General features: G+C 43.1%; 1 protein-coding gene across 2 annotated transcripts in view; it reads left to right on the forward strand.

Moving 5' to 3' along the window:
• The window catches only part of LOC146860194 (sulfotransferase 1B1-like), a 420,787-nt gene that overhangs the window by 314,778 nt on the left and 86,993 nt on the right, over positions 1–19,016 (forward strand). For both annotated transcript variants that reach the window (XM_085644037.1, XM_085644038.1), the window contains exon 5: positions 4,411–4,537. In XM_085644037.1, the coding sequence (XP_085500163.1) occupies positions 4,411–4,537 (127 nt within the window). The remainder of the gene's footprint in view (positions 1–4,410; positions 4,538–19,016) is intronic.

Here is a 19,016-nt window from a genome sequence, read left to right on the forward strand (position 1 = left end):
GGTTCGTCCGGGGAAAGCCAAGACTTTGTCCTGGACCCTGAATAAGGAAAGTATTGTCGAATCCAACTGCCACAAGTACCTTGGAGTCATATACAATAACAATGACAAATACAAATCCCACTTAGAAGAACAAAAAAGGAAGGGTGCTGCACTTGCTTTTGCAATTGGTTCAATCCAAAAGAAACTACAAGGTCCAACTCTCGCACCTATACTACAGGTCGCGCAGGCGAAAATCATCCCTACCCTAACCTATGGCAGCGAAGTCCTTAAAGGACTAGACAGCTGCCTACTGGACAAAACAATCTCAAAGATCTACAGATCAGTGTTCAAATTACCAACCCAAACATCACCGGCACAAATCAGGTTGGAATTTGGAATCTGCCAGCAACCACTCGCCAGAGCTATGTCTTTTCTTGTGTGCTTCCACAAACTAAGGTCATCTAAGGAGGGAAGTCTAGGCAAACACCTGTGGGCCAGTCTCGACACAAACACATGGCGAGCAGGTCACAACTATTTGGCAAAAGGCTTAACAACTTTAGGCCTAAACGATCTCTGGAGCATGCACATAAGCCAGAAGGAATTCAAACGGTTAGCGAAAATAAGCTCAAAACAACTTTCAATAGTGGAAGACAAGGCTCGTCTAGCCAAAAGAAGACACGGGTGGCTGACGCTGCAATCCTATGCCTCGTCGATCCCACAGCAGTATCTAACTGTACCCTTTACTGCACGAACAAAACTAAGCTTTTTAAAATTGAGACTGGGTTTCATTAACTTGTTGGTTCACTTGCCAAAATGGAAAAGAGAGCATGGAAGAGATCTCTGCCGACTTTGTGGGGATCATAAAGAAGACATTACACACATCATATGTCTATGCCCAAAATTACTGACTAAAAGACGGGCCCTCCTTAAGCACCACTGGAACACAAAAAAGATTAGAACCTGTAGAGCAGCAGTCTTGGCCTGCTTTGACCCTAAGAACACTAAATTAAACTGTGCCCTAGTAAGGTTCATGGCTCACGCAGAAAAAAATCTCTGTGAGGGACCCCAAGTCAGTGATCCTCCGTCGGCATAATGTTTTGGCAGGCGCCACCCGACATCCCTATCTTTACTGGACTAAAATAGTTCTATTTTAAATGAATTTTTGATATTTTAACTTTGCACTTGCAATGGTTTTTTTAAATCACGCAATAAAGTATTATTATTATTATATTATTAGTGACACAAGCACTGATAGTGCATTTACACACATTTTTTCACTGTTTCTTTTTCTTTTCTCACCTCTGAGACTTCTATGAAAAATCATACCTTTTCCTCTTGGTTAAGAAAGTTACCGATGATGATAAGTGGGTGAGCTAGTAAGTACCAACCAGCAAGCCCCCCTTGGCGATACTACCGTGAGGTACTTTCTTACCTTTCTCACATTTTTTCACAAATTTTGTGTGGACACAGATCTTTCTTTCATATGATATGTGGTGTATTGACATTCTCTCTTGAAATTGAACAACTAGACACACAGGCTAGTGGTAGTGTGACTTGCCTTTGAGAAAGTTTTGACATTTTTAATAAACTCCTCAGGTGTCTTTAGAATATATTTATTTGTTCAGAACAAGTCCGGTCCACATGTGTTTGTAGACTGTTGAGTTGGGGACGACCTGACTGTATAACCCCTGGTGCTCCTTTTGTGTTCTTTGTGTATTTATCAAGGCCTTCTCTCATTCTTATACAAGAAGAGACTGTCACCTGCTTATTTATATCTAACTGGTGTTTCTGTTTGATCACACATCCCGGCCTTCACTTATTTGATTGAGAAAAAAGTGACAGATATTACTTTGTGCCTGTCTAAGTTAGAGTGATTTATTTTTCAGCTCCTTAAACACCTTCCATTGTGAGCATGCTCTCCTGTTCCTTTTCTGTGTGTACGCCAAATATCCTCTGTTCCATTTGAATAGAAACCAGTATGGCCTCTGTCTCTTAATCTCTACTACCTGTGTGAATGAGCCCCATCTCTACTCCTATGTCATACCCCTCCCTTCTGGCGAGTGGTGTTGTGTGTCTTTTCTGGATACAGCTTGTGTCCTCTTGACTATCTATAGTTACCATCAGTCATTCAAGTATGATGATATGCTCTGCTGCACTTACATCTACTTTCCTCTGTTCTCACTTATGCACATGGGGTGATGAATGTGAAGTTTTATTTGAAAGCAGAAGGGTACTTTCACTGTGCATACTTCACTCTAGTCACTTAAGAACATATGTACCATTGTAGTGTGCTGCTGGCTATTCGTTATGTAGCGCTGTAGGACCTCCTCAGGGTTTGATTGTGCTACAGGATCATGATTTGAGTGGGTCCACATTATGGTGCGATAAATAACTTGTAACTTTATGTACATACAACATAAGGTATAGTGTGAGTTGTGGCACAAATCTGATAGCATGATTTTTTGAATAGGTTCTTAATGGGAGCTGTAGGAAGAAGAATGTGGTCCAAGAGTGAGGAATTGGTGAATTTTCATTGCATAGGGAATGATGTGAGTTGTTCGTAACAGAGAAATATATTTTGTATTTTCCAATTTACACTGCCTTCAATGTGGTACATGGCCGACACCTCCTATTCCCTGGGGTTAAGGAGTCTGGAAGTGCCATCACAAATTCTCAGTGCATGTTGGGGTGCCATGGAAGTGATGGAATTGACTCTCCCATGCAGGTCGTTACACCACTTCTGGATGATCTCCTGTGAAAATCTAGTATTAGATACCGTATTCTCCTTATTCACGACTCTGGCCTGCATTTCCCTTCCTTGGCTCACGGCTGTTGTCTGCACCTGTGCTTCAAGTGATTGGGGCTCAACCCTTACTATCAAAGTTAACAATTGTTTAATGATTCTGGGGATCTTCTGCCAGCCATGTCAATATTTAAAATATAATAGGACCTTTTATTCTAAGGTATGTTATGTGGTTTGTTTTGTTTCTGGAGTGATGCAGGTGTTGCTGATGAGTTGATTTTGAACAGTGTATTTTGCCGATGCAGACATCAAATTTGACAGATGAATCCACTGCCGGAATCCCCATATGCCATTGCTGTCCTTTGTCAGAACAGTACCTCCATCACAGTGGACAACTGTCCACCATAGCAACCTTGATGGAGGATTGTCTGTTGACAGGGGAATTACAAAGGACTGAATGACTACTGATGGACCGTCTACTGTGGATGGCGGTCCATCCGCCAAAACCTTAAATATGGCCGCCGGTTAATTGCCGCCTGACAGACAGGAACAACAGTCCATCTGCCAAATTCTGAAAGTGGCCCTAGGCACGTTATTTAGATGTGGATGGATCCGTGACATCTGACAAAAAGTGGCTAATGCCCCCTCTTCCATGTTAAGAGTGCATTAATGTTAATGGCACTTTGAAAATAGCGGACGGGATATCTGTCACTTTTTGGTGGCTGTCCCGTCCGCTTTGCCAAGTAGACCCAATACCTAAACTTCATTAATCTATTATTTTATACTCAGCTATTCTCGCTAGCTTCTTATGCTTTTAAAGAGTATCTTCAATTTGAAATGCCCTTATTGTTATATAGAATAAGAGATGCCTGTAGGCTGAAGATCTCTGCTCTCCCTTCAAAAACACTCTATCTTCTTTTTTGATACACTATACAAAGTAATATATACCACCAGAGCCAAAGATACACAGAGCTGAAGAATATCTCTTTGCTGCCTTTCCTCAGAATGTAAATATACACTTAGAAAACATGTTTGCGATTTATGAACAAAGTTTATGTACTTGTATGTGGAAATTAAAAGTGCAGAATTATAGTTTGCATCTTCCATTCTGTAATGATCCTTCTTCTTTTGTTGTAGCCATGTCACAAAAAGATGAACAATATAAATATGCAAATCGCATAAACAAAAGATAGAAGTAATGTATTTGGATGGAGGTTGAAAAGAGGCATTCTAGAACAAGTTAGAAAATAAAATAATTAAGTCATGAATTTACAGATGCTGAAAACAGTTGAAAACTCAAGGTGAAAGTCAAGCATAAAATGAGAAATTACTGGGAGAATTAGATCCGGAATTATGACTCACCTGGTATTTCCTCATTTATTAATGGACCCTCATGATCTAATTTGTTGTATGCTGGAGTTATTAGTAACCCCCCACCCAAAATAGGTAAGTCAGGGAGGAAGGGGGAGACAGGGGCTACATCTAGCTAATTTCCTGAGCCACTTATAGTCAGCGCCAAAGATTAGGGTAGAACATATTTTATTTGATTTTTGAAAATGTGCATATTCTTTTACGTGTCTTTTCACAAAGGGGGATTGCTTTGCTCTAGATGCAGGCTAAATGTGCTCTGTATCAACCTGACCCTTGAATAAGTAGTAGTCTACGGTCTCCTTTATTTCCTTGACTAGATCGTCTACGTGGCACGAAATGCCAAGGATGTGGTCGTCTCGTCTTACCATTTCAACCTGGCAAACATGCTGACCCCAGAGCCTGGTACCTTTGCACAGTATTTGGAGGACTTTATAGCAGGAAACGGTATGACACCTTTCCTATTTCTATGAGTTTTCTGCCTTTGTCATGGTGTGATGAAAATTGCTAGAAGGAAAAGTTTGTTATTTATATTGCATGTGAAGGAGCCGGGTGGACATGTTCTAGATTGGCTCTAGAACCTTGAATCGTACTTTTTCTCAGCATGAAAGCGTAGGGGGATATATATTGTTAGCAATTTCAATCAATCCAATTTCAGTTCTCCAGAGCCATTAAGAATCACAAACTACCGAATAAGCTACATAATAAAGTTAGTTCATTTAATAAAAAGCCAAAAGCAACTGGAAATACAGACACCTTATATTCGAGGGTGTGAAAATACATTGGGACTAGTACAAAGCCAAATCTACGAATAAAGTTGTGGCAATGCAGCATACACAAGACAATCAATTCAAGAATCAAGATACAAAAGTCAAATTTCCCCTGCATCGAGGGTTCATGGAATTAAAGCATTAATCTATCCCTACACTAACACTAACTTGACATCCCTAGTTAAAAATTTTGTGAACAAGATCAGTTAAGGTGTCAGCAGCATGTGGAGTCTTCTGTAGAAGACTCTTCACTTTATTGGGTCAAGTAGCATTAAGCTACTGAGACAGAGCTCGGTCTAAGATGCCCTCTCTCCAAAGGGCAGAGAAGAAGTAGACTCTTTCCCTACATACAATATTCCCAGTATCTCAGCTATCTTCACAAAATGCATTTTTGATCACGCCATCCCATCAGGCCACATTTTTGTAGGTAGTTTTCCATGGGACGACGATTTTGCATGTGGACCTTAATTCCCAGGCCCTCTTCGGTGACAAAGTACAACAGTTCTTCTTATCGGCGCCAGCTCCCAATGTATCTTCTTCTCTCCTTGCCTAACTCCTAAAACAAAGACCATATTCTAACTAACAAGGGCACTTGTTCCACCTGCAACATAAACATGAGAAAAAACAGAATCTAACAGACACACAGATTTCAACTATTATTTTCTAATGCGAGAGCTTCCAAGAGTAATGCATTCCAGGCCTACAATAAGCAGCTAACATAGGAGAAATGGGCATGAGCTTTACGAAATTATATAACATTTAAGACATATACAGTTAATATTTTCATCTACATTTAATGACATGATTAATAAACAAATTCAATAATAAAACGATTGTCAGTTGCACAATACAAGATCCTTCTGTTAGGGCTCTCTGCTGTTTACATTTGATTTTCTACATAATTCTCCATATATTCTATGTTTTGGCCTACACACGTCACATTCATGGGATTACATTACAAGACTCTAACACCCAGGTTAACACAACAAAAGATTATATGTAGATGCAGTCTACGCATGTGATCAAAATGAACCCCTACAATGGAAATCGGATGGATTTTACGCTATGTCAGCCCCTCCCTCTGATGACCTGTGTCATCACAACATTCTCTAACTCCTTGTAGAGTAGAATGACCTGACCGATGTCGTAGTTTATGCCTTCTGTCTAAATGCTTAAGATTTTCATAATGACTGTCCTGCAGTCTTTCCATGTTCCTTTCTCTCCCTCTAAAGGAATGTTCCTATTGTTTCAACTTGTGCCATTTGTATGCCCTCACTATGTCTAACAAGATTATAACACAGACCACAACGATTGATATAGCCTTCAAAATATAACCATGAAAATCTCTTCCAAGATTTGCAAACCAACTTCTAACTTTCCCAAATCCTTTCCCAATCATATCCCGAATTCCCTCAGTTGCCAGATCATGTATCTCATGGTGCATTTCAGTGATATACTTCCTCAGGTCCCTACTGTTATCTGGTATATAGGTGCAACACTATTGAACCTTCAAAATGTACAGACTTCGCCCTGTTTTGCTAGTAACACATCTAACATGTGTTTACATGCACTCTGTCCCACAAATATGGTGTTGTAACGTATCTGTACATATCTAATGCAAAGCTTGCCTTGTTGTTCCCAATCTAGAGCTATAGGACCATAGCTTTCCTCAGCCTTGTGAGCTAATTCTTCCTTGGTCCATTCAAAAGTTTCCTCCCTACTATTCAGCTAATCTGTTAGTCCCCTGTGTCTATCTTCTACTTGATCTAAAAACATTTTCTCTATATCTGTTAAGGTATAAGTTAAATTGTGTCTATGCGCATAAGCTGTAACTAGCATGAATGTAGGTACAAAATACTTTCCCATGCTCTCTTCTTGCTTGTAGTAATCATACTTGCTCAGATGTTTATAAACTGGAACCTCTTAAAGCACCAAATCATAATTTGAGAAATAGCACTCGTAATGATCCTTTCCATAAAATATGCTAAGAAGCAGACTGCAACTAATTCCATATGTCAATGACAGATGGTGATACCTTATACCTTCCTCGACTGAAACAGGCAATTGTATACACACATAACTGTCTTTCACATCCATAGTGTCCACATACTCGTACAATAATTTTGCATAAGCATTCAGCGTATAATCACCTTTATACAAATCTGCATGTAGGAAATGACTAGTTTACTCTATTAAGACTCTATCAGATCCGATTATACCCTCTTTTTTATTGTGATAGTGGTAGATATGGATGTCTCATGTACACCCACTCCCTTAACCTCATACTTATGTGTGTTTATAATGTACTCAGCAACAACTACATCTATCACTATGATTACTCCTACAATAAGTGTGCCTATTATACATTTGTGCCTACAGTTTGAATTGCCAGACTCAAATTTTCAAATTGCCTTGGAATGTAGCTGTAAGAGGATTAACACAATGTCTCTTTCTTTCGCCTCTTACTTCTGTGCAGCAAAGTCCTTGAACAGCTTCTTTGGAATCGTGGAAATTCTTTAACAGTCTTTGGTGCAATATTTACACTGCCTGTAAGAATTCCCTAGCCCTCTTTCTTCTCCTAAGGAAAAATCCCTTTTTTTTGTTCTTCTTCCGCTCGGGCCTAGGTTATCTTCTTTCATGCAAGGATTTTGTTTTTATTTAGAATTCAAAGTTCAATGTACATCCCTTATGAGATCAGTGCCATTTTTGTTGATGACTCGCTGTAACAGTTCAGCTCGAAATGCTGTAATCTCCTGAGCTAGTGACTGATTTCCAGAACTCGGAAACTCAATCTTATCTTATCTTATCTTATGCTGTATTTATAGAGCGCACTGACACCAAAGGTTTCCTGGCGCTATGATTGAGATTGGAGGTGGGAGTCATAGTTTACATGAGTTTTGAAAAGAGCCATGTTTTTAGGCTCTTTCGGAAGCTTAGTAGGGTACCAGAAGTTTTAATGTGAAGAGGGAGGGAGTTCCATAATTTGGGTGCCAAGTAGCTGAATCTACAGCCGCCCAGTTTTTTTAGTTTGGCCGTCGGCGTGGTGAGAAGATGAAGATGGGCAGAGCGGAGGTTACGAACTGGACAATGAGGGTTCAGAAGGGATTCTAAAAAGGCAGGGCCCTTGGACTGCCGGGCCTTGTATACCAGGCAGCCAATTTTAAAAGCAGCTCGCTGTTCGATAGGCAACCAGTGCAGCTTGGCCAGGAGAGGCCTGGCGGATTGCCATTTGGGAGTTTTGCAGATAAGTCTAGCTGCCTGGTTCTGCACCAGCTGGAGACGATGGAGGAGGGACTTGGGTAGCCCCCAGTAGATTGAATTAGAAAAATCCAGGCGGGAGAGGACGAGGGAGATGACAATTTGCACCAGGGATTCGTGGGAGAATAAGTGGGAAATCTTGCGAATTTTGCGTAGCTGAAACATGCTGGCAGAAATGGTGGTACCAACATGAGTTTTAAGAGAGAGATCAGTGTCGATGGTAACGCCCAAGCTTTTTACCGAATTCAAAGGTTTAGGTGGAATGCCAAGCTCCTTAGGCCAGAAGTGAGGGCCCCAGTATAGAGGGCTAGTACCAGGCAGGAGGAGTTCCGTCTTCTCAGGGTTTAATTTGAGCTGGTTGGAGATCATCCATTGTTGGATATGCAGCATTGCTCCCTGAAAGTTAGGTACAGCATCCTGGGAATCTAATGGAAAAATGATTTGCATGTCGTCAGCATAATTGAGGACAGTGCAATTCCAAGAGCTCAGTGAATGGATAAGTGGGCGCAGATATAAATTAAACAATAATGGAGACAGAGAGGAGTCCTGGGGGACTCCACAGGTGGTGGGGACCTGGGTGGCGGTAAAGGGGCCTAGATGGACTGTTTGAGCTCGGCCCGAGAGGAAGGACTTGATCCATTCCCAGGCGGGTCCCTTGATGCCTGCCTGTCCGACACGGTGGAGAAGGATGTCATGATCCACCATGTCGAAGGCGGCCGAGAGGTCCAAAAGGACCAACGCCTGAGGGGACCCTCTATCGGCATTCTCCCGAAGGGTGTCCAAAACTTTTAGAATGACTGCTTCGGTTGAATGCGCCGGTCTGAAGCCTGCCTGGTTAGGTACCAAGAACCCGGAGCTCTCGACGAATGCCGAGAGGCAGGTGGTGACGTAGGCCTCGAGAAGTTTAGAGATATAAGGCAGAAGAGAAATGGGCCTATAGTTGGCAGGATTGGCGGGGTCGGCTCCTGTCTTCTTTAAGAGGGGGACCAATATGGCTTCCTTAAAAGCCCTGGGGACCGAGCCGGAGCTGAGGGAGGTATTCAGAAGGGGGAGAATACAATCAGGCAGAGCAGAGAAGGTTGCCCTAAGAACTTGGGGGGGGCAGCAGTCCCTAGGAGATCCAGATTTAACACGAGTGGTAAGCTCAGCGAGAGTGCTGGCGGTGATTGGTGGGAACTGGATGAAAGAGCAAGGGTTAAAAGGGGGGGAGTCAGGAAGGCTAAGAGGGGTAGAGGGAGGAATAGCATTCTTGATGTTTACAATTTTTTGGATGAAATAAGAATTGAGCGAATTACAGGTTTCCTGGGTGGGGGCCTGGGTTGGAAGTACTCTGTGGTCAGATGAGAAATCGTTGAAGATTTTAAAGATTTCTTTAGATTTATCACTAGCTGTATCGATTCTTTCCGTGATGTGTAAGGCCTTTGCTTTAGTAATAGCGTTCTTATATTCATTCCGGGCCCTCACAAACTCGGTGCGGTCCTCCTTGGAGTAGCCCCGTCTCCAGTTTCGTTCCAGGTGACGCAGTTTAAGTTTCTGTACTTTCAGTTCCTCTGAGAACCAGCGATGAGAGTTACCATGTCTAGTATGAGCAAATTTGGTGAGAGGGGCGAATATGTCGCTGGCTGATGACAGCCAGGTGGTGATCCCATCCGACATAGAATCAATATCTGATTCGGGGAGGGTAGTGGGGTAGGTGTTGGTCAGGTGATCAATAAATTCCTGGGAATCATAAGAATTCCATTTGCGACTCAGTCCCCCGGGGAGGGGAGGAGCCTTAAGTTTCCCTTTAATTGAAATAGTGACGTCAATCAGGTGATGGTCAGACCAGAGGCAGGGGGAGATGACTGGGCAAGACAGGACGAGGTTGTGAGTCCAGATGTGGTCCAAAATGTGGCCCTTGATATGAGTTGGGGAAGAGATGTGTTGGGACAGATTTAGGTTTGTCAAGATTTCAAACAGTTCGATGGCGTGGGGTCCGGCTTGGTCATCGTCAAACCAGTAATTGAAGTCGCCAAATACGGCGAGTCGGGAATGGTGGGTGAGCAGGTCGGCTACTTGCTCACTGAAGGACAGTGGAAATGATGGCATTGGCTGGGGGGGGCGATAGAGGAGTACAATCGCCAAGGCACCCCCAGAGGTTTCCACGCTGATAACTATGTTATCTGCCCCTGGTAGGGTAAGTGAGGCGGAGGTGAGGAATCTGAGATTCTTGTGTATGATGGCCGCTACTCCCCCTCCCGGGCGACTAAGAGGGCGGTTTACATTGAGGATGTAATAGTCCGGGGGGAGGGTCGCCAGGATATCCGGGTGGGAATCCGGCGTGAGCCAGGTCTCCGTTAGGAGCAAGATGTCGGGTTTATCCATGTTGAGCAGCAAGAATAAATCAAGCTGATGCTTCACCATGGAACGAGTGTTAAGGTAGAGCACACGGAGATGGGTGTCATTGTTAGATGCCAAAGGGGGGGCCATAGGACAAGAATGGACAAGACCATGGTCAGAGTGAGTGCCAGGGTCAGGCAGCTTACTAGTGATCTCCAGGAGGGCAGTGCGCTCCCACACACCAGGCGGCAAAGGGCAGTTGGAAAGCTGCAGGTCCCTGAGTGTTTTCGCAGGGTATGTGATGAGGGGGCCAGGGGTTGTGGCCCCTGGGCCCGGGCGGGCGCGGACGGGCGAAGACGGGCTCGCCTTTGGCGCGCCTTCGGCGCACCTTCGGCGCGCCCGCTGCGCCCGTCCGCTGCGCCGACAGAATGGGGGTTCCATTTTGTAGTGATCGAGGGCGGGAGGGCGGGAGGGGCGAAGCACAGGAATGCTGACCCTGGTCCGGCTCCTCACCTAAGATGGCGGCCCCCCGAGCAGCGTCCAATCGGCTGCGAGGGGTAAGATCAAGCGCGATCAGCAGCCAAGAGATCCCCTATTTTTAAGAGCGAATCTGTGTTCAGGGAGTAATTAAAAGCGCCAAGATACAACAAAGTGAGCAGGTAAATAAAGTGCTGATGACAGATTTTTCGTGGTACTTTTTAAAAATGCGACGAATTTAAAATTAGCAATACTACAAAGAGTGCACACAGAGTCCCGGCTTCCGCCTCAGGACGAGGTATCACTGACACACACACACACAATCCAGAATCAGAGTCCGTAAGCCACTCAACCTTGGTAGGTAAGGCACGGTCAATGACAGAAGTACATTAGCCTCTATTTCAGGAACTCTTAGCTGAATCTCGATAATCAGTATCAATGTCTCGGATCTCACTCTCCCAGGCATTTATAGCTAGATAAGTCCACTCAGGAGAGGTGTATCTCTAATACAACACTCTTGCTCTCCTTGACTGCCTCACGCTCCCTTGGGCTTGTCCTGACTATCCTTGATCAGATGCAGATGATTCAGTTATCTGTGCAAGATCTTTCTCAGCTGCAAGTCTCAGATTTTGTCTTCTCTGCCTCACTGGCCACAACTCGGTTGCAACCTTTTTCTTCCTTGACCCTACATGACCAATTTCCAGTCTCTCCTACTGAGTCAGACTCTATACCACTTGCAATATTACCATCCCCCTCTGAGTCAGTACCTATGCCTTGTGTATCGTGACCCCACCTCAGCTTGAATTGGTGAGTGTCCAGCCTCTTCAGGAACCCCCACAGCTTGGCTTGTCCTCTGCAGCGATCTTGCAGCCAAGGCTGGAGTTACTTCTGGGAGAGGAGCTGTTTCTTTCAAGGGCCCTGAGAGTCAATGGGTGTGCGATGTGTGTATCCAGTTCGGCAGTCCTCCACACTTCACAGCAGTATGCCACCGTGAGTCAAGACAGTTCTTTCTGACATGCTTTCAAATCAACAGGGCCTAAGTCATGGTAGAGGACTCTCTGCCATGATTTAGAAATCAGTTCAATTCAGTTTAATTTGTCTTTATTTCGATTGTCATAATCATAAAAGACATTATACAGCTACAGTATAAGAAATGACTAAAAGGTTTGTGATATAAAAATTGTATAGTAGATCCATGAGCAATAAAACATTTAGCAAAATAGGACCACATTAATAAAACCATTTATATCAATAAATAAATAAATATGTGTTAAATATAAAAACCACAAGGGTACACCACAAACAAATACCTTTGCGTCTTAGGCAACACTATTTGACCCCGTACCAAATCGGGGGACAACACTAAGGGCCCGATTCACAGAACTAACTTAAGACAAAATCCTAAACTTACTACCATTTTCGTATTCACAGAAGGCACTTACTCATTTTGGTATTCACAGAAGACACTTACTCACTTCGGTATTCACAGAAGTTAGGAGTCCTAACTTTAGGACTCCTAAATGCCTTCTGTGAATACCGAAAGTCTTAAAATTAGGATTATTCTCAGTTTAGGAGTCCTAAAGTTAGGACTCCTAACTTTACTACTACTAAACTGAGAAAAATCCTAATTTTAGGGCTTTTGGTCTTCACATAAGGCATTTAGGAGTCCTAAACTTAGGAGTCCTAACTTTACTACTTCTAAATTGAGGAAAATCCTAATTTTAAGACTTTCGGAATTCACAGAAGGCATTTAGGAGTCCTAAAGTTAGGAGTCCTAACTATACTACTACTAAACTGAGAAAAATCCTAATTTTAAGGCTTTCGGTATTCACAGAAGGCATTTAGGAGTCCTAAAGTTAGGAGTCCTAACTCTACTAATACTAAATTGAGAAAAATCCAAATTTTAAGACTTTCGGTATTCACAGAAGGCATTTAGGAGTCCTAAAGTTAGGAGTCCTAACTATACTACTACTAAACTAAGAAAAATCCTAATTGTAAGACTTTCGGTATTCACAGAAGGCATTTAGGAGCCCTAAAGTTAGGACTCCTAACTTCTGTGAATACCGAAATGAGTAAGTGCCTTCTGTGAATACCAAAATGAGTAAGTGCCTTCTGTGAATACCAAAATGGTAGTAAGTTTAGGATTTTGTCTTAAGTTAGTTCTGTGAATCGGGCCCTAACACATTATGTAAATGACAAATTCATATACCCAGATGAGTGATGGAACAACCAGTTAAGCAAGGGCTTTTGATGAAATGTGACAGAACTATTATGCTCTCAACTTTTTGGCTCGAATGACCCACTTTCAACAAAAAAATTTGGCGACAGCGATCACTATGGACTCTTGTGTGTATGACTTCCAAATCCTTAGTGCCGCCATACGCGATCTAGTGCCCAGAATCAAACAAATAGGTTTGAGCCATTTGTTCCTTGGAGACTTATAAGCTGGGCATACAAACAAGATGTGTGCTAGTGTTTCAATCTGAGCTGGATATGTAGCACATTTGTCATCATTCAGGGGGTGCCATTTGCATGTAAAAGATTTTATAGGAAGGAAGCCCATCCTAAACTGGTGATACAGTTTCCTGTCACTTGGTGCAGCGATGAGGTCCCAATAACATTCGAGCTCAGTTACTTGTTTAAGCTCCAGGAATTCCCTCGACAAAGTAAGCCTCGTTATGGATGAAAAGCGCTTCGTCATGACCATGTTCCAATATGCTGCCTTAAACTCCTTTTTTGGTGTGAATGGATTACCTGCAGGATCCTCCCACAAGCTACTCAACCCCATATCAATCAAAGTATCCTTTGTCCTTCTTAACCAGGAGATCTTCCATGAGCGATCTGCCCCCCTGAATTCAAGTAGAGCTTGAGCATACAGGGACAACTCGGTGTAACCCAAAGCCTTCTCCAATCAGCCACGGGTCTTAAACGTGCTATGTCCTCTAAAGTATGGCAACCCAGATCTAAATAAAGGGGCAATAACGGTGTTGATTGCGGGAGGCCTTTTAAGGCTCTTACAAATTTGTTTTGGGCTGTGGCCAGGGGCGCTAAGTCCTCAAAGCCCCACAGCTCAGCACCATACAATATTGAGGCACTGATTTTGGAAAGATAGATCTTTAAGGCTGGAGCAACACGCTTGGTATGAGAAAGTCTATGTTCTTTCATGAGTACACCAGCCAATTGAGCATGTTTAAGGGCCAGCATATCGATCTGGGGCGTCCAATTTAATTTCTTTCCTAGTGTAATCCCAAGATATGTAAAAACATCTGTCTGCTCTAGAAGGACATCGTTCGTAAAAACTCTCCCTTTAATAACTTGGTTTTCTCCACATTAACCACTAGTTCATGGTCACAAGAGAACACCTAAAATCTAGAAAGGGCTGACTGCAACCTTTTTTGAAATTATCAAGGTGTCATCCACGAACATGAGCAGGGGTATCTTCATACCTGCTAATGTGGGGGGCTTCTGTAGAATAGTTAGAGAAATACTGCACAACCCTGTTGATAAATATGGAAAACAAGGTAGGTGCCGGGACACACCCTTGTCGTACCACTTTGTAGATGGGGAAACTGTCTGTAACATTCCCCTGTGTACCCCAGCGAACCTGTGCATAATTTGAATCATGTAATGTAACTAAAATAGCCAGTAATTCCAGTGGCATCCCCATATTAGAAATCACATCAGCCAATCCCTTGCAGTAAACAAGCCCAAAATTGTATGTGATAATAATTAATGCTGTAGACGGCACTGCAGGTAAGCGATTCCCTCTCCGCATGAGAATCTCGTATGGAGATAGCACAGTCCTCCTATCATGAATGCTGTGCAAAATCATTAGAACCAAAGGCAATGCATCAGCATTTTTCAAAGATGCCGAAGCACACACGTTTGCTATTATCATCTTTAGTGTCTCATTAATCTGTTCCACAATTCCTGATGCGTCCCGTCTGTAGCTATAATGCAGTCTATGACCCACGTTTAAGGCGGTACACAGCAGCTTCATGATCTCACTGTGGAAGTGTGTTCCTCTATCCGACTCCAATGTAGTAGGAAATTCGAAGTGCAGGATAAGCTCCTTTAGCAATAACTTTATTACTGTGAGGCTATCACACCTTCCAGTCACATACACTTTCACTCATTGTGAAAAGATGCACACAGAAACCAAAATGTACCTAAGTCCATTACACACAGACATTTCATCAAAATCCAATTGAATTCGGTTGAAAGTACCCCCCCCCCCCGATCTCTCAATGTGACTTAGGGCAACCACAGTTTTCTTTCGGGGAGGACCTGGCCAGGCAGTTCGGGCTGGACTGTTCCCATGAGGCACAGGGTCAAGACTGACTTCCAAATAGCTGGGTCCAAACTGGTTGCCATTCCGGCACATAACCGGATGGCAGTTCCACACCATTTGGCACAGCATGGGGTCCTCAATGTAGGGGCTACCATTATTTTTTAGTTGAGGCAGATCCAGCGTACTGCTTTAAAGTGTTTAATTCATGGGTTACCTTTTCAGCAGTTGATGATCATGATAATTTTTTTCAAGCTTACACGGTAGCTGCTCCTCCAGCAGCTTATCGTCCTTACGCAATGCTTGGGAGCATACTATTTGCTTTAATGGCGCTCTTCCTCATCCTCTTTTGTTTGTATGGGCCCCTTAAGTATTGGTTTTGGTTTGATTCACACCGCATTCAAACAATTCAGGTGTTTCTTTGGTTGAGCTTTGTTTGCTATATGCACAAGTAATTCAGCTCTATAGACGGGTCATACAATTTGCTTCTTGTTATTTCTCAGTAGCTCCGGATAGAGCTGCGAATCCGACACTTGTGCATGGAGGAGGGCTTGTGATTAGTCCTGTTATGATTAATTCTGTGATGGGCAAACATCCACAGAATCGTGAGGACCTACCATTTTGGTTAGGTCAGAAAACTAAACAGCTTGATGCTGTTTTCCCACACGCTAGTCCTGTGTAAAAGCACAGAATCCTTACTATGTGTTTGTCGAGTTGCCTGATTCCTCCTTGAGCTGACTGCACCACCTGGGGGATGGTATTTGCATCAGTGTATACATTATGCTTTGGCACCCCCTCCATGAGCGTTCTGCTGAGCTTTCTGAAACATGTACAGGATGAACACGGGGCTAGTCCAGCCCTGGATTTGGGGATGAAATTAGTGAGAATGTTCCCTATTGTCTCCGATATGATACTGTCTAACATTAAAGGTGAGGCACTTTGCTTACAGGTGCGCCAACGCCTCGCGGGGGTGGCGGACGCTAATCGAGAGCGATAGTTATTATTGAGGATGTCTATATATTCCTGGGATGCAATAATTTAAGAGTCAGATCATTTACACAAGTACAGAGTAAACCCACTCCTGACAGGGAGAGGCGTCCCGTCATTCCAAAAAAGGCATGGAACAAAAGCATGCAGAAGCCTAAGTCTCATGCTGGTTCACCACCACCGGACACTTCAGAGCGTGAATATGATTTACATGACCACTCTAAAATTAATACACCTGAGAGGTTCCAGGTTTCTGTTCTTGATTCTCCATGTTCCTTTCAGGAATTGTAGGATCAACATTTTAGCGGAGGGGGATGACAAGAATGCAGACAGGGCGACTCCACGCAACAAAGGTGAGACCCTTCAGCACCAGTTTGACGTGCAGGTCAAACGGGAGGACCAACCTCAATATCGAGCCCCATTTCAGAAGAAAAAAGTGGCCGCTTTGACTGCAAAGTATGCCCTAGATGGTTCGAACTCTTCTCCTAGAGAGGAGTTGGGCAGTAACTCTCCTCGACAGGAGAGTGTAGGTTACCATATTTCGGTAGATACTCCACCAGCGTCTGGAGGCGAAAGCAACTGACACTTTTATAGCTGTTGAAACCGCGGACACCCGTGTTGTCTTACCCGATAGACTCTATGAAGTGAGCCTCCAAATTGAAGGCAGACTTTTGGGACAATTTGACGTCTTCCTCTGACATTTTGCTTGCGGGGGTTGATTGGCCTCCAACTTTTGTCCTCACTTCCTCTAGGGGCAAGGAAGTAATCCTCCCGTCTTTTTCACAATATGTCCCAGAGGAAACTAAAGAAGCCTATGCTTCGGAGTGGGGTCTGGCCTTAGCTCCTGCTTTATATCGCAATCAAGCAGGTTGGGATAAGGATTCCCCATTGCATGTTAATCCTTTATGATCTACACATCAGCGCCAACCACTATATCCCATTAAACGAGATGCTAAAGCGTCCGTTAGTGAAATTCTTACTCAATTGGAATATCAGGGTGTAATTGAACCCTGTGTCTCGGCTATGATAATCCTCTTTTCCTGTATTGAAACTGGTCTGTTCATATCGCATAGTTTTGGACTATAGACATTTGAACAGTCATGTTTGTACCAGAATACACATAGCTCTGTGTTAGTATATAACATTGTCCGAAAGAAGTTCAAAACTACATTGGATATTTCCAATGGCTTTTTCAGCCACACTTTGGATCCTGAGAGCTGTGACTTGACCACATTCAGCGCTCTCTGCAATCAGAGATGCTATTCGAGGTTGCCTATGGGGTATAAAAATAGCCCTGGGTTTTTGCGACACGCATTGTGTTGATTTTACAAAAACTCGACCCTGATGCCTTCTCATATGTCGAGGACATTTACTGACTGATGATGAACTAAATCCGCATCTCAAGAGGGTGGATTGCATTATTAGGCATTTTGCAACTTTAGATTACAAATTCAGTTTAGCTAAATCGCATATTTCCTTTTTGCCAGTTCTTTTTCTTGCTTACAAATTGACTTTTGAAGGCTGGGGGTTAGCACCCCACTTTTTGGAGAAATGCTCTCAATTACAACATCCTACAACCCTCAAGAAATTACAGTCTTTGCTGGGTTTCTTGAATTTTGGCAGAACCTACATTCCATAGTACGCCCAGAGTATCAAACGCTATATGCGTTGATACAACCTTTGTTTTCACCTTCCAGTTGGCTACCAGAATATACCGCAATTCTGAAATCTTTGCAGTCTGATCTGCTTGCAACCCAATTCTTGTTAACTAGATATAATACTACAAATTTTGTCATAAGGATTGTACCAAGAAGGTTAGGGCTCACCTACGTGACTTTACATGAAGGGTACACGTTTCCAATTCCTGATAAATCGCATTTGTATTCTCCGACTAAAATGCGTTTTTTCTCCACTGTATTTTTTTTAACAGCAGTACAGATGGCGACTCTGAAGGAATACTCTCTTGCACAGAGCAAACTCATTTTCATGGTTTCACCTGTACCCACTTTGGAAGCTGTCACAAGGGCAAGTATACCAAATTCTAAGGTTCTTTGGATACAATGGGTTAGTTTGTTGACGTCGACTGATGTAAGTTTTGTCTATGATCCTTCTTTGCAGACACAAGAGTTTATGAAATAGGAACAGGTTCATCATCTTCCTTACTCCCTCTTGACCAGTCCAAATGTATCATTTACAGCGATGGGTCAGCACAGCTAGCTCATGGTTCTAACAATGCTTATTCTGCAGCCTGTGCTTTTGTGGCGGGCACGATAGTGGACGATGATATTAAATCCTCCCTAGTTCACACACAATCACAGGTAACAACGTAGCCAGATTTAACATAGAGCATTGCTTTAAAGTGACATTTTCCGCAGCCAACAAAATCTGCTCATTCCTTGTCAAACTGTTATTTATCAAATATTGTATTTTGGTTCTCATCATCAGAAGCTCAACTGAGTTTGGAACATATACAGTAATGACCCATCACAATGCTTTCACATTTTTCAATGCTGGCACCCATTGCAGCAATGGATTTGAGGCATCCAGGCAACGGTGAAGCTACAAGATCTAATTTAGCTGAGAAATAGAGCACTGGTCTATGGACACCCCCATGTGTTAGGTTGAGTACAGAAAGAGCACAACCCTCCCGTTCACTGCAGAATAGCAAAAATGCTTTGTTGTAATCAGGAATTCCTAAAGTTGGAGAGCATCAAAGGCACTCTCTCAGCTCCAAAAAAGCAATCTAGGAGTCATTATCCCAAGGTACCGGATCATGCACATCTTTGTGTGCTAGCATTTGCAAGGGCTTTGCCTTCAAGGCGAAGTT

The sequence above is a fragment of the Triturus cristatus genome, chromosome 3_1 (genome assembly GCF_964204655.1).
Source record: "Triturus cristatus chromosome 3_1, aTriCri1.1, whole genome shotgun sequence".
NCBI lineage: Eukaryota > Metazoa > Chordata > Amphibia > Caudata > Salamandridae > Triturus > Triturus cristatus.